At 39.5% G+C, this 26,308-nt stretch overlaps 1 protein-coding gene across 2 annotated transcripts in view; it reads left to right on the top strand.

The window, feature by feature from the left end:
• The window catches only part of LOC117400553 (protein spire homolog 1), a 267,989-nt gene that overhangs the window by 205,550 nt on the left and 36,131 nt on the right, over nucleotides 1-26,308 (top strand). For both annotated transcript variants that reach the window (XM_034000695.2, XM_034000694.2), the window contains one exon: nucleotides 15,957-16,099. In XM_034000695.2, coding sequence (XP_033856586.2) covers nucleotides 15,957-16,099 — 143 coding nt within the window. The remainder of the gene's footprint in view (nucleotides 1-15,956; nucleotides 16,100-26,308) is intronic.

The following is a 26,308-nucleotide window of genomic DNA, read 5'->3' as shown; positions in this document are numbered from 1 at the left end:
TGAAACCCATTTCTTGGACACTGTAGAGGTGCCTGCTAGGAATGCGTACCAGATCGGACACTGAGTGGTCCAATCCAAACTTAGGGAAGTCCAATCCAAACAGTGGACTGGTATGTGGCTGGTCCACCTTCTATATTTTATACAAACACATGGCCCACTAGTTTTTTTTTCTCTCTGTGTTTTAAAGGGCAATGTCGTAAACATACACAATGTGTAAAACACTGCAAGACCTTAACTTCAAAAAGCTCTACAGTAAAAATAAAGTCTTTAACCCTTTGAGGTTGCTTCAGGTCCAATTTATTTTCACACATGCAGTTTATTTTAGACGCGCTGTTTAAAAGTATTTTTTTCACAGTAAAACAGGTTTAAAAGGCACTGCATATCAACAGGACACTCAATACTGCATCTCCAGCCCTGCCCCACCCCTTGTTTGCTGTATTTTCCACATACCTCTTCACTCGTTTTATCACGCAACTCCTAAATAATGCGATCCAAGCCATTATTTTATTACTATAACATCTCAAACAGCTCTTCAAATGTCCATGATATTCTTTGAGCGCTGGATGCGGAAGCAGCTATCTTGTTTGTTTATGTCCGTGTTATCTCTGTGGTGCCGGGGCTATGTGTATTGCTCAGATCCACCCCCTTTTTTTCGGCTTCTCTCGGCACCTATCGGTCTCACTCGGCCATTGAATGGTTTTCTCTGCTTTTTCCCGCGAAAAAACAACTAGACACCTGTGTTTTACATCTTTTTGATGATGTCGGACAGGGTCCGACATTGGATCGGAAAGGGTTAATGACTTTAATGAGGTTGTATGTAAAAGACATTATACAACAGGAAACAAAAACTACTAATGCTACATACTGCTGATGTAGAAATCCAATTGTTTTTTTATATAAAGGTGCAGTAGCCCACTCAGTGCTCAGTTTTCAAAATTAAAATTATTAGTGTTAGCATATATTTTATGTTTCATATGTGTTAACATGTTAACACTCAGTTTCTATCATAACACTTGTCTTACATCTTCACTAGGTAATCAGTACATATTTTATTCAAGCAATACAGCCGCTATAAGTATCCCCCCCAAGTGCTTTGACATAATACCCTGCACCAATGCACGATTAGGTAGTGGATTTTAGTACAACTTAGGCATTATACAAATCAAGAGATCTAATTTTGCATGTGAGTGACATTTAATGTGTGGATTTAATGTGTCAAACAGATTCTATTAACAGAGGAAAAAAAGATAAACTGAGTGCGTGAATGTTAGTGAACCAACTTTCAAACCTTTGAACTCAGCCCTAGTAGTGATGGGGAGCAAACCAAGACATAGCTTTGCTGTAATAGATGAGACGTCAGCGCTTTTTCTCTGACAGGTAACATGGATTTCCTATTGTTCCGTTGTTAGTGCTGGCTCCAGGGATCACTTTGTTTGCGGCCTCCCTGGCCTCCCTCAACACAAAGGCGCCGATTCCAGTGTTTCGTTGACTTGCCCAGCCCAACCTAACCCAGCCCAGTTTACTTACCTCAGCCATCCATTCCTTTTTATTGATGTTAACTTCCTCCATTACTTCTCTTTTGAGGTCCCCAATCGGCCTCTCTTTTCCTCAAATAGGTTGCTACCTCTCTCTTCCTTCCTTGGATAGAGCCTTTACTATACACCGCAACTCCTGTCCACAGACAACCCACCTCTACTGGATAAACCTGGACCTGCCACCCCTGCTGTTCCACCTCAGCATACAGGAGTATCTTCATTTTGTATGCCTCATCCACAGAATCCTCCAATGGTACAGTTTGTTCCACCAAGAGAACAAGGCGTGCTGAGACTCACCAGGACAATGTCAGGTCGAAGGGTAGTTGTAGCAGTCTCAGGTGAGAAAAAAAGGCACTGGCCAACTGTCCAAAGTGAATCTTAGTTCTAATAACCTTTCCTGTTGGTTGCTCTCCTGGAGGGAGGAATGTCATTCTTGTTATTAAAATGTTCTTCCAGTGCTAATGCCAATCATCGCAACACCTGGTCATGACACCAAGTAAAGCAACCCTGGCTCAGCCACCTTACACCCTGTAAGAATGTGCTTCATAGTAGCCGATGATTAACACAAAGGACATACAGGGTTTTCCTCTACCCACATTTTCAGGTTCTGTGGTGATGGAAGGACACCATATGTGGACCTGATTAGGAAGCTGAAATTCCCCTGTTCCATTGTCCACAGCCAATCTTGCGCTGTTCCACAGTCTGCCATCTCATCCATTCTCCATGCTTAGCCTGGGACACTGCCTTGATACACCTCATCCTCTCCTCCTGCTTTTGCACTTCATTGACTAACAACTTCCTCCTTTCAGCTGTAACTGCTTTGTGCCATCTCTGGGGGGAGCTGAACTGACAAAGGCTTCCTCTTTCCTGTTGTACTTGCCCGATGATACGAAGGTCAGTCTTTGCATCTTCCTGCAGATCCTTTGCTGTCCACTTTCTCACAGTTCTCGCTACGAGTTCTACCTCCCTCACACACTCGTCACGCGATCAAATCTGTGTCATTTCCAGCCGAACTTTAGCACACTTATTTTATTTATGTATTTATTTATTTCATTTATATAACGCCTTTCATACTGAAGTATCACAAGGCACTGTACATAAATACATAAAAATACAATAAAATATACAAATAATAATAATATTAATAATAATAATAATAATAATAATAATAATAATAATAATAATAATAATAATAATACTTTTTAAAAAATCATTAAAAGCTAGCAATTATGTTGCATTAAAACCACTAAGATAAAAATGCCATTTTATAAAAATGTGTTTTAAGTTTAGACTTAAAAATACCCACAGACCCAGCTTCCCTAACACATGGAGGTAGTGCATTCCATAGTTTAGGGCCTCTAAAAGAAAAAGCCCTACCTCCCGTATTGATTTTATTGACCCTGGGAACAACGAGCAGCCCCACTTTCTGTGATCAAGAGGGAGATACTCGGTCAGTAGCTCCTGCAAATAGCTAGGTTCTGCTCCAAGGCTTTATGGGTCAATAATAAGATCAATTTTGGTTTTAGTCAAAATTCTAGCAGCGGTATTCTGAACAAGCTGTAGACGGGACACCACACATTTTGGGATGGCAGAGAGGAGTGCGTTACAGTAATCAATTCTTGAAGAAACAAAGGCATGTGTTAGTCTCTCGGCGTCAGATAAGGAGATAATAGATTTCAGTTTGCTATGTTTCTGAAGTAATAGAAGAATACTTTAGAAACTTCCCTAATATGAGACTCAAATGATAAATCAGGATCAAAGAGAACACCCTCATTTTTTATTTCAGTTTTTAGGATTTGATAAAAGACTACTCAAACTCATGCAATCTTACATTTTTAGTTTATTATGGGAGCCTACAAATATAACCTGTGTTTTACCACTTGAATTCCTCAGTTAGAGCTGAGACTGACAGCTGCTGTTTCCCCTTACATTAGTATGGTACCCTGCTAAGGCATAATGGAACTCCCAGCTATTTCAGAATGTATGAGGTAATCAAGGCCTCAAGTCTCTCTACTGTTGACAGGGAAACCTCATATATACAGTAAGCGATCACAGTAACCTTGGAAGAAGACCAAAATGACTTTAAGTTTACTCAGTAGTTAGTGCACTACTGGCGATCCTCTTCAGCCCTTGCACTGCCTGTTGTCTCACGACTCCCACTCCCACTGTCCACTAACCCTTTAAGAACCGGGTTCATGTTAACACGATCCATACTGAAGTTGGCTTCTATCACCGCGATCATGTAAACACGATAAAAAATGCACTTTATTTTGATAACTTACAGGGCCACCGTACTTTGCAGTACAGGCTTGAAACACATATCAATGGATAGGGGAGTGTGACGGGGTGTATCTACATATTAATGTATATTAATTTATTTATGTATTGTGAGATAGAGGGTTGTGAGAGACAGCAGGGAGGGGGTTAAAACCTCCCTGCGAGGGAAATGCAGTTTTGATTTGTGTTGCTTTATTGTTTCAGTTGATTTTCTAATTGATTTCTTTATTGTCTTATTGTTTTGTTTAATTGTTTTATTGTTAATTATCATCCGCACCTGGGCGCTATTGGAAATTAGGCCCAGGTGCGGGGTTTAAAAGGAGAGCAGGCAGTCTGCTCAGGGCTGCTAAGGAGAAGGAGGCAGAAAGGAGTGCTCTGCTTCCTGGCAGTCCCGAGGAAAAGGTATAGTGTAAACCTGTGTGGTTAAGTTTTGTGGAACAGGGAAACGGCTTAGCCGTCCTGTGATAGTTAGGTTCCTGCGTGTGTAGTTAGTGCTCAGAAAGAGCTAGGTGTTTATTTTGTGTGCTTTGTGTTACGTTTGTGTTTATTAAAAAAATAGCGCAACCGCGCTGAAAAAATCCATTTGAGTGTCCTGGGTCATGTTTTTAAAGGGGCAACGAACGCAAGTGGGTGAGTTCGTTTCACAGTATATATTTTAATTTGTATTATCGTTGTTGTTATATTATATATATGTGTTTGTATGCGGGCGGACAGGAGCCGTCCATCATTGTTATTTATTATTTGAGACCGGCGAAAAAGCCGGTGTCATAAAGTGTAGTTGGCATGGATGGAGTTAAATCTCCATCCTGAGAAATCTCATGGGAATGTGGCTGGAGCCTTAAGGTAATTATTTTATTAATGGGTAATTAAGGCTCCAACCACAGAATATAAAAGACCCACTCCGGGCTCATTGAAGGGAGAGAGTTTAGAGGAGTTGAGAGTGAGAGCTAATGCTACCAGTGAGAGATCTAAAAGGTACTCGTTTTAGAAATGTTTTTTATTGTTTATACTTGTTTTGTTTCGGCCAATGTGCCTTTTCTTTTGTGTGTTTTGAAAAGTGATTTTTGTTATGGTTTAATAAATATACCGCTGTGGCTGTTTTAGCCCCGTACCTACCATCTGTCTGTGTACTGCTTCCCTGGTCAGACGTCACCCCTGCAGCCATCTCTGCCACAGGGAGAGACTGACATTCACTTCCTGATAGTTTTTTTCTTTGTGTGATATCACAGAGACAGGCATTTGGTAGAGGGTGGAGACAGTTTACAGCTGTCCGCAGAGACAAAAGCAGAAAGAAAACATCACAGGAACTTGTTTAGAGCGAATAAAAAAGGGGAAGCACTGTAAATCTTGTGTGTTTGACTTATAATTATATTAGAACATTTATTCTGTCTCATTTTAATAATAAAAAGGTACAGGGCTGAAAAGATTTAAACAAAACAACGAAAGAAAAGAGAACTCTGGCTAAAGTAAAAATAACACAAACAATTATAATTTTTTTTCTAAAAACGAGCATTCACTCTTTACTATCCTTCTCCTTACAACTCTAATACTCTCCGTTTGTCTGAGACCAGAGTGGGTCTTTTGTACTGTGGCTAGAACCTTAATTACCCATTAGACAGTTACCTTATTAAGGCTCCAGCCACATTCCTACAGGTTTTACTGGGATATGGATTTAACCCCATCCCCATCAGCTACACTTTACGAGACCGGCTTTTCGTCTGTCTCAAACAATAAACAACAATGTCGGACGGCTCTCGTCCATCCGCATACAAACACAATAAAAAGATTTCCATTATATGAGAGTAGATGTTAAAACTTCATGCTAATTTTAACTCGGCTCTCGCCAAGATAAGCACACACTAAGACGTAGATTTACAGTAAACTAATGTGATCCATCTGCATCTCCATCCATTTGCATTTCTTTCCGTCTGACCTTGTAGCTATCCTTCTGCCTGGTGTTGATGGCTGAAGTGTAATGCTGGCTCCAGGGATCAGCTTATTTTGCCTCCCCAGCGCATCAGCACACACAATGGGTGCGATGCTGGCTCCAGGGATCAACCGCAGTGCGCTCCCCAGCGCATCAGCATGACAGCCGTCTGGATTGAGCTAAGTAGGCTACATCTCTGGGTTCTTCAAGTGGGTACGTTACATCCTCTGTGTTTCGTCGACTAGCCCACGACACCTCAAGAGGGTTCGACAGTGATTCTGGCGTCCCAGCATCCCCCCCCCCCCCTCTCTCCCCCACTCAACTCAGCCCAACTTACTTACCCGTACATCAGCGTTTCTTTCTTTCTATTGTGCTTGATATCCCTAGCCAGAATCTTTCCATCTCAACCACAGCCAGTTGCTGCTCCTCTCTGCTGCTTCAGATAAGTTCTTCACTGTGCGACGCAACTCTTGGCCACTGAATCTGACGTCTCTGAGAAACCGGGTTGTAGAGTGTGCCACCAATCCTCGACAACCCACCTCCACTGGGTAAACCCGGACTCTCCATCCTCGCTGTTCCGCTTCAGTGGCTAGTTTCTTCCTCTCATACGCCTCATCTACAGCATCCTCCCATGGCACTGTTAACTCTACCAGGTGAACAAGGCGTGCTGATCCAGACCACAAGACAATATTTGGTCGAAGGTTAGTGGTGGCAATCTCAGATGGAAAAATAAGTTGTTGACAAAAATCTGTCAGCATTTTCCAGTCTCTAGCAGCTTCCAGTTGTCCTGGGCAAGGCTTGGTTTTAACACCTTTTCTTGATGGTTGCTCTCCTGGACAGAGGAATATTGTCTCGTGTGTAATGCTTTGATGGAATTGGTGGCAACTTACTGGTCATGTTACACATGTCTTCCAATGATAAGGCCAAACATTGCAGCACTTGGTCATGGCACCAAGTAAACTGTCCTTGGCTAAGACCCACCTTACATCCTGTCAAAATGTGCCTTAATGTTGCAGGTGATGAACACAAAGGACATGAGGAATCCTCACCCACCCAGAGGTTTAGGTTTTGTGGTGATGGGAGAACATCATATGTTGACCTGATGTGGAAACTGATCATTCTGTGTTCCATTGTCAATAGGTCTTGCCAGCTGATCTTGCGTTGTTCCACACTCTCCCATCTCACCCATTCTCCCTGCAGTGTGGAACTCCCAACCATTTCCTGACATATGAACTGATTAAAGCTTCCAGCTTCTCAACTGTTGTCAAAGAAATCTGTACACAATCAGTGGCCACAGCAGCCTTGGCAGTAGACCAAACTGAAAGCACCAGAGTTTCAGTTTGCCTGGTAAAGCTCTGCTGTCTATGCTCTTCAACCCTTCCGCTGCTTGTTGTCTAACTTTTCCCACACAAACTTGATTTTATAACATGTATTTCTAATTCAGATACTTCAATATAGCAGCCTCTTTTATAAATTGTTTTTTTTTGCAATAAGAGTTAAATGTGACTTACCTTTTTTTTTTGGTGTCCGTATTTGTGGGGTGCAACTTGAATTCAGGGGCGACTTAAATTCGAGTAAACACTGGCATATTAACTGTGTCCATAGACTTTGCCATTCTTTTCGCACTGGATTAAAATGTTTGAGGTTCTGAGTCTAATTAAAAAAAAGATGCTTTTGCCTGATAAGGGAGGTTTGGAGCTTTCAGCAGGTCGGCCTGACCTTACACATTCACTAATAATATTGTTCTACTGTTATACTAGAATAAACAGGAATATGGAATCCTACAATATTTTCATAGATTAATACAGAGTACATTATAACATAGTTTTTTTTTTTCTGAATAGTGTGTTTTAACAATTTGTTTAATATTTGTGCTGACTTTATATTCTTTAAAATACATTACATTCATTAAAATATTTGTTGCAGTTTTACAAATGTTCAATCTGTATCCCAAAGATCTGATTCAAGCATTCAAAATTCTAAAAGGTATTGACAATGTCAACCTACGGGACTTTTTCGACCTGAAAAAAAAGCAAGGACCAGGGGTCATAAATGAAGATTAGATAAAGGGGCATTCAGAACAGAAAATAGGAGGCACTTTTTTACACAGAGAATTGTGAGGGTCTGGAACCAACTCCCCAGTAATGTTGTTGAAGCTGACACCCTGGGATGCTTCAAGAAGCTGCTTGATGAGATTCTGGGATCAATAAGCTACTAACAACCAAACGAGCAAGATGGACTGAATGGCCTCCTCTCGTTTGTAAACTTTCTTATGTTCTCATGTTCTTAAGATCAGTCTGCTTTCAGTAGCTGTGACAGTCTTGGGTCAGTTTCTGCTCTCAGTAAGTCTGTCAAAGCCACCACAGGTGTAGGTGACAGTCTTTAAAAGCCCAATACCTGCAAAAAACTTAAATCCTGTTAGCTGGGCTTCCATCCCGTGGCTGAGGAATAGCCAGTGCAGTTGCACAGGGGCCCACGCACTTAGGGGGCCCCAGGAGGCAAACTCAAAAGTTGAAATAATTATATAATCAATGTATTCATTTTCAGGGCCATCCACCTGATGACTATTCATTTATTAATCTGTTTATTCACTCATTCATTCATTCGTTCATTCTACGGGGCCCGACGTGTTCTCCTTTCTGCAGTTCTGACAGGGTCTCAGGACTCGATGCAAAATTAAAATACGTCACACAGGTGCAACACAGTCAACTGTACACCATAGGAGAGAGTGAGTGAAGACAGCTTGAATCCCATTTATGATTTTACGCCACATACAATCTGATTTATTTTGTGATTTCCATTACTGTATTTTAAATTGTAAATATATGCCTCCAAAACACAAAAGTGGAGTACAAAAGTATAAATTGAAGGTGGCCCACAAAAAACCTGCACCTGGGCCCATCTTTCTGTTCCTCCGCCATTGCTTCCATCTCTACATTCTCATTCCCATCATAAGTGGAAAGACTTCAAATAAATTAAGCTGTTTCTATCAAACAGCCATCCATCTCTGCCGCTTACACTTTTCACTTAGGGAAGACATGTTTTAGGGTCACTTGTGACAGGGGTTAAGGATTTTCGTCATTATGCTGTATCAGTCAGTACACTCCAGAAAGAAAAACAACAAACATGACGGGCAGCGAATGTGATGAGAGAAAAGTACAGCCTTGGAACACTGATGAAGTGCAGGCTCTAGTTTCACTGTTGGCAGATAGAAGTATTCAGGAAGGTCTGGAGTTGTGCGTTAGAAATGAGAAAGTTTATGTCCGAATTTCTGACAGTTTGAAGCAAATGGACATAAACCGCGGGTACGGTACACTTAACTCACACACTAAAAAACACAAAATTCTACCAAATTTCTCATCCTTGACCTTTATTATAATATAAACAAAAAAAAATTGACAAATAAAACAATTCTAGAAATAGTCAAACTAAATACTGTACAGCTGTACCGTACATATAGTGGCTCTTAAAAGTATTCACCCCCCTTGGACTTTTCCACGTTTTATTGTATTTACAACATGGAATCAAAATGGATTTAATTAGGAGTTTTTGCCACTGATCAACACATAATGTCAAAGTGAAAAATATAATCTACAAATTGTTCTAAATTAATTATAAATATAAAACAGAAAATAATTGATTGCATAAGTATTCACCCCCTTTGCTATGACACACCTAAATAAGCTCTGGTGCAACCAATTGTCTTTAGAAGTCACAATTAGTTTAATGGAGTCCACCGGTGCAATTAAGGTGTTTCCCATGATTTCAGGTTAAATACACCTGTCTCTGGGAGGTCCCACAGTTGGTTAGTACATTTCCTAAAAAAAAAACAACATCATGAAGACGAAGGAACATTCAAAGCAAATCCGGAATAAGGTTCTTCAAAAGCACCAATCAGGGGTAGGATATGAGAACATTTCCAAGGCACTGAATATCCCCTGGAGCACAGTAAAGTCCATTATTAAGAAAATGGAGAGAATATGGCACAACTGTGAATCTGTCTAGAACAGACCGTCCTCAAAAACTGAGTATCCGGGCGAGAAGGGCACTAGTCAGGGAGGCCACCAAGAGGCCTATGGCAACTCTAAAGGAGTTACAGTCTTCCACGGCTGAGCTGGGAGACACTGTGCATATGGCAACAATAGCCCGGGTGCTTCACAAAACTGGCCTTTATGGGAGAGTGGTAAAAAGAAAGCCATTGTTGAAAAAAAAAACTCACATCAAATCTCGGCTAGAGTTTGCAAGAAGGCATGTGGGAGACTGAGACCAAGTGGAAGAAGATTCTATGGTCTGATGAGACCAAAATAGAGCTTTTTGGCCTCAACGCTAAGCGCTGTGTTTGGCGCAAGCCTAACACTGCACATCATCCTGAGAACACCATCCCTACCGTGAAGCATGGTGGTGGCAGCATCATGCTATGGGGATGCTTCTCTGCATCAGGGCCTGGAAAGCTTGTGAAGATATCGGGCAAAATGGATGCAGCAAATTACAGAGAAATCCTGGAGGAAAACCTGCTGAAGTCTGCAAGAGACCTGGGACTTGGGAGAAGATTCATCTTCCAGCAGGACAATGACCCCAAACATACAACCAAAGCCACACTGGTGGCTTAAAAACAAAAAGGTCAATGTCCTGGAGTGGCCCAGTCAAAGCCCAGACCTCAATCCAATTGAGAATATGTGGAAAGAGTTGAAAATTGCTGTTCACCAAAGTTCTCCATCCAACTTGACAGAGCTTGAGCAATTCTGCAAAGAATAAATGGGCAAAAATTGCAGTGTCCAGCTGTGCAAAGCTGGTAGAGACTTATTCAAATAGACTCATGGCTGTAATTACTGCCAAAGGTGCCTCTACCAAACATTGACTCAAGGGGGTGAATACTTATGCAATCAATGATTTTCTGTTTTGTATTTGTAATTAATTTAGAACAATTTGTAGTTTTTTTTTTCACTTTGACATTATCGACTTTTTTTGTGTTGATCAGTGGCAAAAACCTAATTAAATCAATTTTAATTCCATGTTGTAACACAATAAAATGTGGAAAAGTCCAAGGGTTTTTTTTTTATTGAGAGCCACTGTAACTACGTCTCTCATTGTGCTCGCGCAGCTTCTTTTTTATTTTTTTAAGCACCCTGTGGCAGGCTGGCTCGCAGTGGTGACATCACGGACCAGGAAGTAACGGAAACCAAACAATGGATGGGTGAGTGAAGCTGAATGCTATGGCGGTCAGCTTATTTAATAAACAAAACAAATGATTTTAACAAAACAACAAAACAAAAGGGCATGAGGGCCAAACGAATCAGACAGACAAAGAAGTAAGTGTCTTGCTGGCTAATCCAGCACGTTTTAGCAATTGTTATTTTCTCTCTATCTCCCCGTACCTCCTCTCTGTACACCCAACAACCAACCCCACAGAACGGACAGCTGCCGGCTCTTATACTCTGGCCGAGGGGTTAACTGGCTGTTAATTATCTTATTACCCCTCGGCCACAGTCTGCACGCGTTTGGTAAGGATGCATGACTCAGCTAGTTAAATAATCAGTAGCTGATCAGTCATGCATCCTCACGAGGTTTTAAATGATAAATATAAAAAACAATAACAAAAGACGCAGCGCTTTTATCCGTGCCGCAAACAAAAATACAAATAATAACATAGCCACACACCCAAAAAAAAAAAAAAAAAAACTAGAAAAAACAACAGCTATCCTTAAGTGGGATATCTTTGGCAAATCGTATTTTAAAAACTTTTTTCCCATTTAACAGAACTAATTGAACATTAGTAAGTCGATATAATCAGTAAAATGTGTGGATTATAGACATTCCTAAATATATTTACAAAATATAGCAATACAAGATACAGCTGTACCGTTGGTCTATTAATTTTTGAACACCATTTGTTTACGCATCTTTTGGCTAACTGAGTTAATTAAAAGAATAATTAATAACAACTGTCTTTTGTTGTGTGTGACGTCAGTAGCACAGCTCAGCTCTGCAGTAGAAAAACAACCCAGGCTCCCCTTAACCGCACCGTGAGGGCTCGGTACAGCCCTGGCGTAGCTTGTTTGTACAGTGGAAAAGAGGCATGACATGCTCCGAGCACCCTAGAAGCTTGGAATTCCAGCTTGATGTATGGAGGGGTCGATCATATGGTTTGTCAACAGATACGTTGACAAGGAGTATATCCTTTCCCTTCCTGTCTCTGCTCGGTTATCTGTGGTGTATATCTCCCTTTTTTAAATCTCCAATTTTTCAGAGAAAGTTCTCAGTTTTCTCACATTTTTTTAATTTGAGTGTAAAATAAAATTATTATATGTTGTAAAGGTATTTGTATTTATCAATGTATATTTGTAAGCAATATTGTGCGAAATCTAGCTATCCTCCTAACTGCAGTGCTATCCAAGGAATATTCATGTTTTGGGGTTGCTCACTAATGATTGGTCAGCTGTCAGAGCTTTGACTTTCCCATTGGTTGCTAAAGCAGGGCCTTCAAGTGAGGCAGAGAATACCCTGGGAGATTTATGGGAGATTGGTCACCAGTCTAAAAAAAAAAAATGGACATTCTTTGACTATTGGTTAAACTCACTCAAGACCTTCAACTGAAACGGAGAATACCCTCAACTGTTTTTTTTTCTAGTGTCTGGTCATTGTTTTAGACTTGCGGGGGAAATGCAGATCTCTTACTGGCTGATCACATCCCTTTCAGGAAACCCCTAGACCTCTAGTAAACCCTGTAAATCATCTTGGATAAAGGCGTCAGACAAATGAACAAATAAGAGTAGAGTAGTATGTTTTAGTATAAGCAAGCACACTATGCAAGTGAGTGAGGCAACGTAATGTAATTTGACTGACGGTTTACTTGGCACTGTCTGGTCAGCAGAGAATACCTTGAAGGTCCTGATGACACGCCACTGGCCGATGCTCTGCACCATGCTCTTGATACAACCTGTTTTACCCATGCTACCTTTGTAAACTTCCAGAAGATTCTTAGAACCCCAGGTGCACTCGGTATGGTACCCCATTGGGCCCAGGAGATGATGAAGCTCTTGCTTTCTTCACGGCTTGCTGCACCTCCTTCCACTTAGCACCAGAGTTCTCCATTTGGCATTATGGTGGATTGACGGGTGGAAAATCAGAGGGATTCCTAACCCTAACCCATAGGCTCCCCTCTTGTTGGGTCAGTGTGTGCCTCTTCAAGAAATCTCTCCAACTCGGTTGCTTGCTAAGTGTAAGAATCATCTGTGCTTGGCTGGTTCCTAGTAGCTGATTGATTTGAAAACTTTGTCGTTAGGTCTTAAAGAATCTGAGGGATTTAGCATAAACATGATTAGGTAACTGTCACAAAGACGGCCGGAGTGGGTGGCGTCAGACCAGATGCAGGAAATAAACAGACAGAGATTTGGGGTTTGGTGAAGCTGGGCGCGTGATCGCGCTCAGCATTTAATAAACAGAACAGAAAATAAAAGGGGTTTAAACACAAAACAGGACACGGCACTTGCGCCAAAATAAATAGACAAACAAAACGTACTAAACACTTAACAAACGGTGCACGGAGACAAACAAACACGGTGAGTACAAAACACTTATAATTATTATTATCACTTATTTTAACTCCTTTCTCTCTCCCGTTCTCCACTCTTGAACACCCAACCCCGAGTGACAGAAATGTGCATCTATATATACTGTTGTGCTGGGATTCAATTACTAATGAATTATTCACTTGAATCCCAGCACGTGAATTAATTCTGTGCAACCCCGTGCTTACATATTACTTTTAACCAGCACGTGAAGTGATTTGTGCCCTCCTCGTGCCTAAATATAAATCTACATTTTTAAATACACGTGAAACACAGACCCGTTTATATCCCGTGTACCAATCTCTATACACCAACATTAACACACGCACGCAACATACAACAAATGCACACAGGGGCGGGGCACATTGCCACAATAACCCATTCCATAACCTCACTATTCTCTTTGTGAAGTGTCTCCTACCCTCTGTGCTAACTCTCCACTGTGTCATCTGGTCATTTCCAACTGTGTCATCTAGTCCTGGTTTCTGTGTTTTGCTAGGGTTATCTTTGTAAAACTGCTTCTAAGATTTTAAAGACTTGACTTAACCCTTTGACACCTAAGCAGAATGACCATACCTGGGCATGAATATGACCCCTTGTGTTTTGGCACTTGTAGTTTGACAACCTTAAATCAGAAATTAAAACACAATATATCCACAGAAAGGCCTTACGTAGCTGTTTCCAATTATACAATGTATTATGTTGTGGAATGCATAATTATTTTTTTATATAAGCTGGGCCCCCAGAACAATCATAACACATTTCTCCCCCTTTCTAAGTTACATATATAAAAAATATTAGAACGTTGAAAAATCAGATTTCAAATATCTTCTACTATTGAGGAGTTTCAAGATTTTGTCCTAGCCATGGTCTGTATGACAAAACAGTCCTATTTACAGGCAGTGTCAGCTATTTTACGGAAGTAGCAAAAACTAAGCAAACGTACATTGCCAAATCATATGTAAAACCTTTTAAGAATGAAATATATGAATAAATACAAGTCAATATTCAATAATTTTGCATTTTCTGGTCAAAAAAGTCCCCTGGGTTGACATTGTCTATACCTTTTAAGATTTTGAATGTTTGAATCAGATCGCCACGTAGTCTTCTTTGTTCAAGACTGAATAGATTCAATTCTTTTAGCCTGTCTGCATACGACATGCTTTTTGAAACATGGATAATTCTGGTTGTTCTTCTTTGCACTCTTTCTAGAGCAGCAATATCCTTTTTGTAACAAGGTGACCAGAACTGAACACAATATTCTAGGTGAGGTCTTACTAATGCATTGTAAAGTTTTAACATTACTTCCCTTGATTTAAATTCAACACTTCTCACAATATATCCGAGCATCTTGTTGGCCTTTTTATAGCTTCCCCACATTGTCTAGATGAAGACATTTCTGAGTCAACATAAACTCCTAGGTCTTTTTCATAGTTCCCTTCTTCAATTTCAGTATCTCCCATATGATATTTATAATGCACATTTTTATTGCCTGCATGCAATACTTTACACTTTTCTCTATTAAATTTAATTTGCCATGTGTCTGCCCAATTCTGAATGCTGTCTAGATCATTTTGAATGACTTTTGCTGCTGCAACAGTGTTTGCCATTCCTATTTTTGTGTCGTCTGCAAATTTAACGAGTTTGCTTACTATACCAGAATCTAAATCATGAATGTAGATTAGGAATAGCAGAGGACCTAATACTGATCCCTGTGGTACACCACTGGTTACCTCACTCCATTCTGAGGTTTCTCCTCTAATCAGTACTTTCTGTTTTCTACATGTTAACCACTCCCTAATCCATGTGCATGCATTTCCTTGAATCCCCACCTTGTTCAGTTTGAGAATTAATCTTTTATGCGGGACTTTGTCAAAAGCTTTCTGGAAATCTAAATAAACCATGTCATATGCTTTGCAGTTATCCATTTTCAATGTTGCGTCCTCAAAAAAGTCAAGTAGGTTAGTTAGACACGATCTCCCTTTCCTAAAACCATGCTGACTGTCTCCCAGGATATTGTTACCTGCATGCAATGCTTTACACTTTTCTCTATTAAATGTCATTTGCCATGTGTCTGCCCAGTTCTGAATGCTGTCTAGATCATTTTGAATGACCTGTGCTGCTGCAACAGTGTTTGCCAATTCATTTAATTAAATGCATTTAATTTTTGGCATAAACATAATGTACTGTATATTTCCTGACATTCAATAATTTTGCATTATGAAGAGAAAATCATATTTATATACAAAAGTTATAGAATTCAATATAACCAGATAATGTATAATAGGGTGATGTAATAAATGTGGCCACCACTGTAAGCTAGCAAACAAATAAATACATAAATAAATAAATAAAAGTGGTGTAGTGTGGTGTACTTACTGTCAAGTACAAGCCTCCTCTCGAATTTGTCCTCTTCCACTTAAAAATACGCACTGGTAGATGAGTTCTCTGTGTATGCGTTTTTGAAGTGCATCATCAAAACTGGCCCCATACTATCATCAGTTATATGTGCTGTTATGTCTATAATTTCTGACAGCTGTTTGAGTCAGTGATTTGATTCGATTACAGTGTTGTGTTGCCCTGACTCCCTAAATGTTTGGTAGGTCCTAAAGTGAGCACTGGTCTAAATAGTTCAGTTTGTTTCCACAGCATGTCCAAGGTTCCTGCCCATATCATCCACCCCTCAGCCTGAGAGACGCCAACCCCCTCAGAGGCGGCACTCCATTGAAAAGGAGACCCCAACGAATGTACGACAGTTTCTGCCTCCCTCGCGCCAGAGCTCCAAGTCTCTAGTAAGTATCCAAAAAGTTTTAGTCATAACACTGCTGTTTTTACATCTTATGTTTCATTGTTTTGTTTCAAATATTCTTTGAGAAAAAAGCTGATTATTTGTGCTCGAGTATATAGAACTGTGCTAATTTTTATTTTTTATATTTTACAAAGCTAGAATGGGAGTTAGATTTATATATTTCAATAGTATTGGGTGCACTAGGAAATAATACATCTTGTTTTCATGGGTTGAAATGATTTATTTCTATTTATGGATGTGTCTTAGAAAAAGACATTTTGAAAAAAGCTTTGAAACAGACTTTCAAGTTATAAGTGTAAAAAGTTGTCAGGATGTTAACAATAAAAGAAAAATTACAGGTACCTTATTTAAACAGCAAAACGTGGGGATGTGTAACCAGGGCCGGATTAAAGTGAGGTGGGGGGGGGGGGGCAACCAAGACCAGGGCCCTGGGCTGCTAACAATATTTATTTTAGAGTATGAAATTCACTTGCCCCATTATCGCACTAGCTAAACACTGGCATCTCTTACTGGTCACGCGCACGCAGTAAGACTGCGAGAGAGAGAAACAGAAAACAAATGGATAAACTTAGCAGTGCAATGAAACGAGAAAAAAACAAAAGGAAAAGCAAGCTAGTGAAAGATGCCTGATGAATTGAAAAGTAATGAAGAAAGAGTCAGACCCAGTCTACCCACACCACCAATTAACAATCAATGTAACTCTAGTCTGCCTTTCGCTTTAACTTTTATATAAGGATCCGGCGCAATGGAATGTGGACAAACCGCTTCGCATATACTAGACAGAACGAGGCCGAAGTCATTGCCAGAATCAGAGTGACAAGTATGTTGCGTCCAAGACAAAAAATAAAAAGGTCATAGCCATCATCTGCCTAAAACAATTTTTAAACTTCACAACGGGGAAAATGTTGATCGTGAGTGGTTGCTGTACTCACCTTCAAAAGGCTATGTTTTGTTTTGTGTGCAAGTTGTTTTCCTTGAAGAAAGGTGCATTGTCTGATTGTGGGTTCGATGACTGGAAACATGCTGCAGTCAGACTGGCAGAGCAAGAACAATCCCCAGAGCATGAGCGATCCCCAGAGCATGAACGATCACCACAGCAGACGGGAAGCTGGGTGAATTGACACTTCACTGGAAATCCAAAAAAAAAAAAGGAGCAGGAGTAAGAACATAAGAAAGTTTACAAAACGAGAGGAGGCCATTGAGCCCATCTTGCTCGTTTGGTTGTTAGTAGCTTATTGATCCCAGAATCTCATCAAGCAGCTTCTTGAAGGATCCCAGGGTGTCGGCTTCAACAACATTACTGGGGAGTTGGTTCCAGACCCTCACAATTCTCTGTGTAAAAAAGTGCCTCCTATCTTCTGTTCTGAATGCCCCTTTATCTAATCTCCATTTGTGACCCCTGGTCCTTGTTTCTTTTTTCTGGTCAAAGAAGTCCCCTGGGTCGACATTGTCTATACCTTTTAGGATTTTGAATGTTTGAATCAGATCGCCGCGTAGTCTTCTTTGTTCAAGACTGAATAGATTCAATTCTTTTAGCCTGTCTGCATACGACATGCCTTTTAAACCCAGGATAATTGTGGTCGCTCTTCTTTGCACCCTTTCTAGAGCAGCAATATCCTTTTTGTGACCAGAACTGAACACAATATTCTAGATGAGGTCTTACTAATGCATCGTAAAGTTTTAACATTACTACGCTTGATTTAAATTCAACACTTTTCACAATATATCCGAGCATCTTGTTGGCCTTTTTTATAGTTTCCCCACATTGTCTAGATGAAGATATTTCTGAGTCACCATGAACTCCTAGGTATTTTTCATAGTTCCCTTCTTCAATTTCAGTATCTCCCACATGATATTTATAATGCACATTTTTATTGCCTGCATGCAATACTTTACACTTTCCTCTATTAAATTTAATTTGCCATGTGTCTGCCCAGTTCTGAATGCTGTCTAGTTCATTTTGAATGACCTTTGCTGCTGCAACAGTGTTTGACCCTCCTCCTATTTTTGTGTTTATGCAAATTTAACGAGTTTGCTTACTATACCAGAATCTAAATCATTAATGTAGATTAGGAATAGCAGAGGACCTAATACTGATCCCTGTGGTACACCACTGGTTAGGTCACTCCATTTTGAGGTTTCCCCTCTCATCAGTGCTTTCTGTTTTCTACCTGTTAACCACTCCCTAATCCATGTGCAAGCATTTCCTTGAATCCCTACTGTGTTCAGTTTGAGAATTAATCTTATGCGGGACTTTGTCAAAAGCTTTCTGGAAATCTAAATTAACCATGTCATATGCTTTGCAATTATCGATGTTGCAGCCTCAAAAAATTCAAGTAGGTTAGTAGACACAATCTCCCTTAACTAAAACCATTCTGAGTGTCTCCTAGGATACTGTTACTGTTTGCAATTCTCCAGTCTGTCGGTACAACCCGTGTCAAGAGACTGTTGCATGATCTTGGGTAGCGGTTAGCGGTTTATAATTAATTACTTTCATATCTTTGAGTACTATTGGGAGGATCTCATCCGGTCCAGGGGATTTGTTTATTTTAAGAGCTCCTAGAACCTTTAACACATCTGCCTGTGTTATGCTAAAGATATTTAAAACTGGATAGAAACAGGTCGACATGTGGGGCATGTTGTCCATATCCTCCTTTGTAAAAACTTGTGAAAAGGCACTTTACAGAGTGTTTAAAAGGGACCGAAAACAAAGTACACAGAAAGAGTACTGCAAACACAAGTCAAAAAGGAAGTTAGACAGGCCAAAAGAGAGATAGAAATCAGTATTGCTAAGGGGGCTAAAACCAATTCCAAAATGTTTTTACAATATTATAACAGCAAGAGAACATTCAAAGAGGAGGATAAATGTCTAAGAGACACAAATGGCAAAATCATAGATGAAGAAAAAAAAATAGCAAATATATTAAATGATTATTTTCATAGTTTTTTACAAAGGAGGACACGGACAACATGCCCCACATGTCGACCTGTTCCTATCCAATTTTAAATAACTTTAGCATAACAGAGGCAGAAGTGTTAAAGGGACTAGGAGCTCTTAAAATAAACAAATCCCCTGGGCCGGATGAAATCCTCCCAATAGTATTCAAAGAAATGAAAGAAGTTATTTACAAACCGCTAACCAAGATCATGCAACAGTCTCTTGACATAGGGGTTGTACCGACAGACTGGAAAATAGCAAACATAATACTGATCCACAAAAAGGGAGACAAAACCGAACCAGGTAACTACAGACCAATAAGCCTGACTTCTATTATATGTAAACTTATGGAAACTATAATAAGATCCAAAATGGAAAATTACCTATATGGTAACAATATCCTGGGAGACAGGCAGCATGGTTTTAGGAAAGGGAGATGGTGTCTAACTAACCTACTTGACTTTTTTGAGGATGCAACATTGAAAATGGATAACTGCAAAGCATACGACATGGTTTATTTAGATTTCCAGAAAGCCTTTGACAAAGTCCCGCATAAAAGATTAATTCTCAAACTGAACGCAGTAGGGATTCAAGGAAATGCATGCACATGGATTAGGGAGTGGTTAACATGTAGAAAACAGAAAAGTACTGATTAGAGGAGAAACCTCAAAATGGAGCGAGGTAACCAGTGGTGTACCACAGGGATCAGTATTAGGTCCTCTGCTATTCCTAATCTACATTAATGATTTAGACTCTGATATAGTAAGCAAACTCGTTAAATTTGCAGACGACACAAAAATAGGAGGAGTGGCAAACACTGTTGCAGCAGCAAAGGTCATTCAAAATGATCTAGACAGCATTCAGAACTGGGCAGACACATGGCAAATTAAATTTAATAGAGAAAAGTGTAAAGTATTGCATGCAGGCAATAAAAATGTGCATTATAAATATCATATGGGAGATACTGAAATTGAAGAAGGGAACTATGAAAAAGACCTAGGAGTTTATGTTGACTCAGAAATGTCTTCATCTAGACAATGTGGGGAAGCTATAAAAAGGCCAACAAGATGCTCGGCTATATTATGAGAAGTGTTGAATTTAAATCAAGGGAAGTGATGTTAAAACTTTACAATGCATTAGTAAGACCTCACCTAGAATATTGTGTTCAGTTCTGGTCACCTCGTTACAAAAAGGATATTGCTGCTCTAGAAAGAGTGCAAAGAAGCGCAACTAGCATTATCCCATGCTTAAAAGGCATGTCGTATGCAGACAGGCTAAAAGAATTGAATCTATTCAGTCTTGAACAAAGAAGACTACGCGGAGATCTGATTCAAACATTCAAAATCCTAAAAGGTATAGATAATGTCGACCCTGGGGACTTCTTTGACCTGAAAAAAGAAACAAGGACCAGGGGTCACAAATGGAGATTAGATAAAGGGGCATTCAGAACAGAAAATAGGAGGCACTTTTTTACACAGAGAATTGTGAGGGTCTGGAACCAACTCCCCAGTAATGTTGTTGAAGCCGACACCCTGGGATCCTTGAAGAAGCTGCTTGATGAGGTTCTGGGATCAATAAGCTACTAACAACCAAACGAGCAAGATGGGCTGAATGGCCTCCTCTCGTTTGTAAACTTTCTTATGTTCTTATTTATTTGCTGCTAATATATATTACAGCGATATTCACATTCCCTTATCTAGCGTAATACTGTCGAATATATCCGATCTACATGTTAATGTAAATTATACCTACAAAAGTCATTTTAAATTATGCATTTTTGTTAGGCTAATATATCTGATCTAAAGCGATAATCATATCATCTTATCTAGCAGCATAATGCTGAATAAATCCGATTTACTAATTGATATAAATTATACTTACACAATTAATTTTAAATTATTTCAGATCACACTGTTATTCATGGAGAATCCCACCAAAAAGCAGACATTATAGTATAATTGGATCTGTATCTACAGCTTTTCTGCCATAATGTTGTTTGTGTAGCAGGTATTTAAAAGAGCTACAAATTATAAAAACAATTTAAATAAATAGATAAGGGAATGTGAATATCGCTGTAATATATATTAGCAGCAAATAAATAAGAACATAAGAAAGTTTACAAACGAGAGGAGGCCATTCAGCCCATCTTGCTCGTTTGGTTGTTAGTAGCTTATTGATCCCAGAACCTCATTAAGCAGCTTCTTCAAGGATCCCAGGGTGTCGGCTTCAACAACATTACTGGGGAGTTGGTTACATCCCAATTACATCCCAAAAGTAGACAAATCTAAATCTAAAACAAAATGGCCAAAATGGTTTAATAGATCAATTAAAAAAAATATTCAGCGAAAAAAGGCACTTTACAGAGCGTGTAAAAGGGACCAAAAACAAAGCACACAGAAAGAGTACTTGGAACTGCAAACACAAGTCAAAAAGGAAGTTAGAAAGGCCAAGAGAGATAGAAATCAATATTGCTAAGGGGGCTAAAACCAATTCCAAAATGTTTTTCCAATATTATAACAGCAAGAGAACATTCAAAGAGGAGGTTAAATGTCTAAGAGACACAAATGGCAAAATCATAGATCAAGAAAAAAAAATAGCAAATATATTAAATGATTACTTTTCACAGGTTTTTACAAAGGAGGACACGGACAACATGCCCCACATGTCGACCTGTTCCTATCCAGTTTTAAATAACTTTAGCATAACAGAGGCAGAAGTGTTAAAGGGACTAGGAGCTCTTAAAATAAACAAATCCCCTGGGCCGGATGAGATCCTCCCAATAGTACTCAAAGAAATGAAAGAAGTTATTTACAAGCCGCTAACCAAGATCATGCAACAGTCTCTTGACACAGGGGTTGTACCGACAGACTGGAAAATAGCAAACGTAATACCGATCCACAAAAAGGGAGACAAAACTGAACCAGGTAACTACAGACCAATAAGCCTGACTTCTATTATATGTAAACTTATGGAAACTATAATAAGATCCAAAATGGAAAATTACCTATATGGTAACAATATCCTGGGAGACAGGCAGCATGGTTTTAGGAAAGGGAGATCATGTCTAACTAACCTACTTGACTTTTTTGAGGATGCAACATTGAAAATGGACAACTGCAAAGCATACGACATGGTCTATTTAGATTTCCAGAAAGCTTTTGACAAAGTCCCGCATAAAAGATTAATTCTCAAACTGAACGCAGTAGGGATTCAAGGAAATGCATGCACATGGATTAGGGAGTGGTTAACATGTAGAAAACAGAAAGTACTGATTAGAGGAGAAACCTCAAAATGGAGCGAGGTAACCAGTGGTGTACCACAGGGATCAGTATTAGGTCCTCTGCTATTCCTAATCTACATTAATGATTTAGACTCTGATATAGTAAGCAAACTCGTTAAATTTGCAGACGACACAAAAATAGGAGGAGTGGCAGACACTGTTGAAGCAGCAAAGGTCATTCAAAATGATCTAGACAGCATTCAGAACTGGGCAGACACATGGCAAATAAAATTTAATAGAGAAAAGTGTAAAGTATTGCATGCGGGCAATAAAAACGTTCATTATAAATGTCATATGGGAGATAGTGAAATTGAAGAAGGGAACTATGAAAAAGACCTAGGAGTTTATGTTGACTCAGAAATGTCTTCATCTAGACAATGTGGGGAAGCTATAAAAAGGCCAACAAGATGCTCGGCTATATTATGAGAAGTGTTGAATTTAAATCAAGGGAAGTGATGTTAAAACTTTACAATGCATTAGTAAGACCTCACCTAGAATATTGTGTTCAGTTCTGGTCACCTCGTTACAAAAAGGATATTGCTGCTCTAGAAAGAGTGCAAAGAAGCGCAACCAGCATTATCCCAGGCTTAAAAGGCATGTCGTATGCAGACAGGCTAAAAGAATTGAATCTATTCAGTCTTGAACAAAGAAGACTACGCGGCGATCTGATTCAAACATTCAAAATCCTAAAAGGTATAGACAATGTCGACCCTGGGGACTTCTTTGACCTGAAAAAAGAAACAAGGACCAGGGGTCACAAATGGAGATTAGATAAAGGGGCATTCAGAACAGAAAATAGGAGGCACTTTTTTACACAGAGAATTGTGAGGGTCTGGAACCAACTCCCCAGTAATGTTGTTGAAGCTGACACCCTGGGATCCTTCAAGAAGCTGCTTGATGAGATTCTGGGATCAATAAGCTACTAACAACCAAACGAGCAAGATGGGCTGAATGGCCTCCTCTCGTTTGTAAACTTTCTTATGTTCTTATGTTCGTATGTTCACTGTTACAATTGTATTTCATAGAGCAAGCGATTCTGAAGAGTTCTGTCTATACTTTTCATTACTTAAAATAATTAGTTCAATGAAAGATACGCTCCCAATGTTACACCACCCCCCCTTATTCGTCTTTTAAATGGGTTACACACGCGGTTTGTTTCCAACACACGCAGGATTTGTGACTGTTTTACCACAGTTCAGTCGTAAAAATAATTTTGTTCCGATTTTCAAAAAAAACTGTATTAGTGTGACTTGTAAAGCATATATTACATTTTATTGCTTCTGGCTTTTTTTTGCGTGGATCCTGTAGAGCTGCAACAGTACTTCAAAAAAATGTTTTCTTATTTTACAGAATGTGTCTTTGTATACTGTACTGTGTGTGTAAAATAATATCAGTCTTTCCACTAATTACTGTGTTTTAAGTTACATGAGTTAGTGAAACTGTTTTTGCTAAACACCAGCGAAAAGTCGCTGCTTCAAGTGGTGGAAGTGTGTCATTTCAGGGTGAAAAAAGGGCAAAACTGGCATGCCACCCATATTGATTGGCTCATGGCGGTCATGTTTGTTCATGTAGGAACTTTTCCTGAATAACTTTTTTAGAGGACAGTACAAAGATAATGTATAGCCATGATTCACGTCAAATCAGCCAAAGGATTCATGAGTAGTTGTCGTTTAAGCGTTTTACACAAAACCCAACATAGCTTCCACACCATGTGACCGATCCATTTTTCCTTAAATAGAATCAATGAGCGCACTATGTACACATTTTTTCACAGCTGTACTATTCAAAGACTTTTGAATATTGTCCAAAATTTCCATTAAATCCAAGATGGCTGCCATACCATGTGATGTGAGTTTTGGTGCAGCCGTTTAAAAGTTATAGGCATTTGTAATTTGGGTGGAAGGAAAAAAATTAAATAAATAACTAGAGTTGCCAGCAACTATAAGGCTTCCAAGGTACTAGCGAAGCATTAGAATATGTGTTCCATAGTGCAGAAAGGGCCATATTTACTATCTAATGCGTAACAAGCCAATTGACCATTAGAAAGGTCAGAGGTCACAGGCTAACATTATTTTATAGAGCAAACATGGGTTGCTGTAAGTGTTCCATAGTAACTATGGCCCTATGTGCACGCTATAAGGAGTTAGAATCAAGTTTTGCATTTGAACTTTAGGAGAGGTCAGAGGTCACTGGCATGGACATATTTTCATAGAGCATGTATGGCTTATGTGTCTTACATAATAACCATGACCCTATCTGCACTCTCTACGGAGTTATAAGCAACATTGGTCCATGTTGGCCATCTTGGATTGACAAAATCTCACCATTTGAATAACTTTTGATGCTCTCATGTTTAATAAGATCCCAGGAAAGTTTCAGCTTAATTGGTTCTTGAGGAGTTGCATTTTAAATCTAAAATGTAGAAATCCAAAATGCCAGCTACGCATCACGTCACGTGATATGTGTAATTGCACACCCCTCCTCAACATATGTGAGAAGTTTGAGGGCAATAGCAGCAATGTTTTTTGTTGTTTTAGTGTCTTCAAAATGAGTTACCAAAAATACAAAATCCAATATGGCTGCCAAACCATGTGACCCATTCACTCAACTTCCCATAGGTATCTACCAACATTCCAAACGGCAAGTCTCTACGTGCAACGGTTTTCAATTTATGGGCTGTTAAAGATTTACCATTGCGGCGGAAGGAAAGAAAATAATAAGAAGTAGTTGCAGGCAACTTTAAGGCTTCCAGGCATTTACAGCAGAACAAGATACGTTTTGAGACTTGTGAAAATGGAAATCATACCAACATTTTGTTAATTAGAAAGCATCATTTAATCGTGTGTCATTTTTTATTTAATCATAGTATTTTTTTCTAATACTTGGTGTGTGTGTGTGTGTAAGAGAGAGAGAGAGACAGAGTATGTGTACAGTTCTGTAAAGCCTGTATATCCACAAGGTTATTTTAAGTAAGCAAAACAACATTACAGCAGAACAAGCTGATCAGCTCCTATTATACTAAAATGTCTGCAGTTTTGGGAGGGATTCTCTGTGAATAACCGTGCAATATTCATTACAAATGGAGGCTGTGTGGTCCAGTGGTTAAAGAAAAGGGCTTGTAACCAGGAGGCCCCCGGTTCAAATCCCACCTCAGCCACTGACTCATTGTGTGACCCTGAGCAAGTCACCAAACCTCCTTGTGCTCCGTCTTTCGGGTGAGACGTAATTGTAAGTGAATCTGCAGCTGATGCATAGTTCACACACCCTAGTCTCTAAGTCGCCTTGGATAAAGGCATCTGCTAAATAAACAAATAATAATAATTGTATTTAATAGAGCAAGCGATTCTGAACAGTTCTCTTTCAAGTATGAAATATTAACCATCACTAATGGGTTATTTAAGAACCCAAGAACTGAAAAGCATTATGCCAAAAAAACTCTCGCGAGAGTGCATAACGCAACGTGAGTTGCCCCGACAAAAGCACATTGCAGCCATTTGCAAATTCTTTTTTCTTTATCACTAAGAGTGAAAGCATCTGAGCTAAGTACTTCTTATTACTTAGTAGTATTGCCTTGTTTAACCTGTTTTTGCAGTTTTTCTGACTCTAACAGTGTTTTACTCACCGTCGCTACCGTTGTTTAAAATAATTATTTGCCAAGTTTTTGATCTAGTCAGCCCGAACTGACAGTGCGGCAGCAGGAGCCTGCGACTTGTGTTCACCCTCCCCCGGGTCTAGTTCACTATTACGGCAGATAACTCTCATTTGGACAGGGCTCTGTTCCAGTAAAAAAAAAAAGTTCTATCCCGGCTGAGATAGTTTTGTTGTTGTATTATTATTTTTGTGTATTCAGTGCTGTTTTACATTACTGTATACCCTTTCCCTTGTTTTTCTTTATCTTACAGAAAATGGGATCGAGTTATGTAGGCTCACAGGACACTATTACGGCAGTAGTACAGAGATTATCTTCAGGCTTG

The sequence above is a fragment of the Acipenser ruthenus genome, chromosome 4, assembly GCF_902713425.1.
Source record: "Acipenser ruthenus chromosome 4, fAciRut3.2 maternal haplotype, whole genome shotgun sequence".
Lineage (NCBI taxonomy): Eukaryota > Metazoa > Chordata > Actinopteri > Acipenseriformes > Acipenseridae > Acipenser > Acipenser ruthenus.
This window is presented reverse-complemented; position numbering and strand designations above follow the sequence as displayed.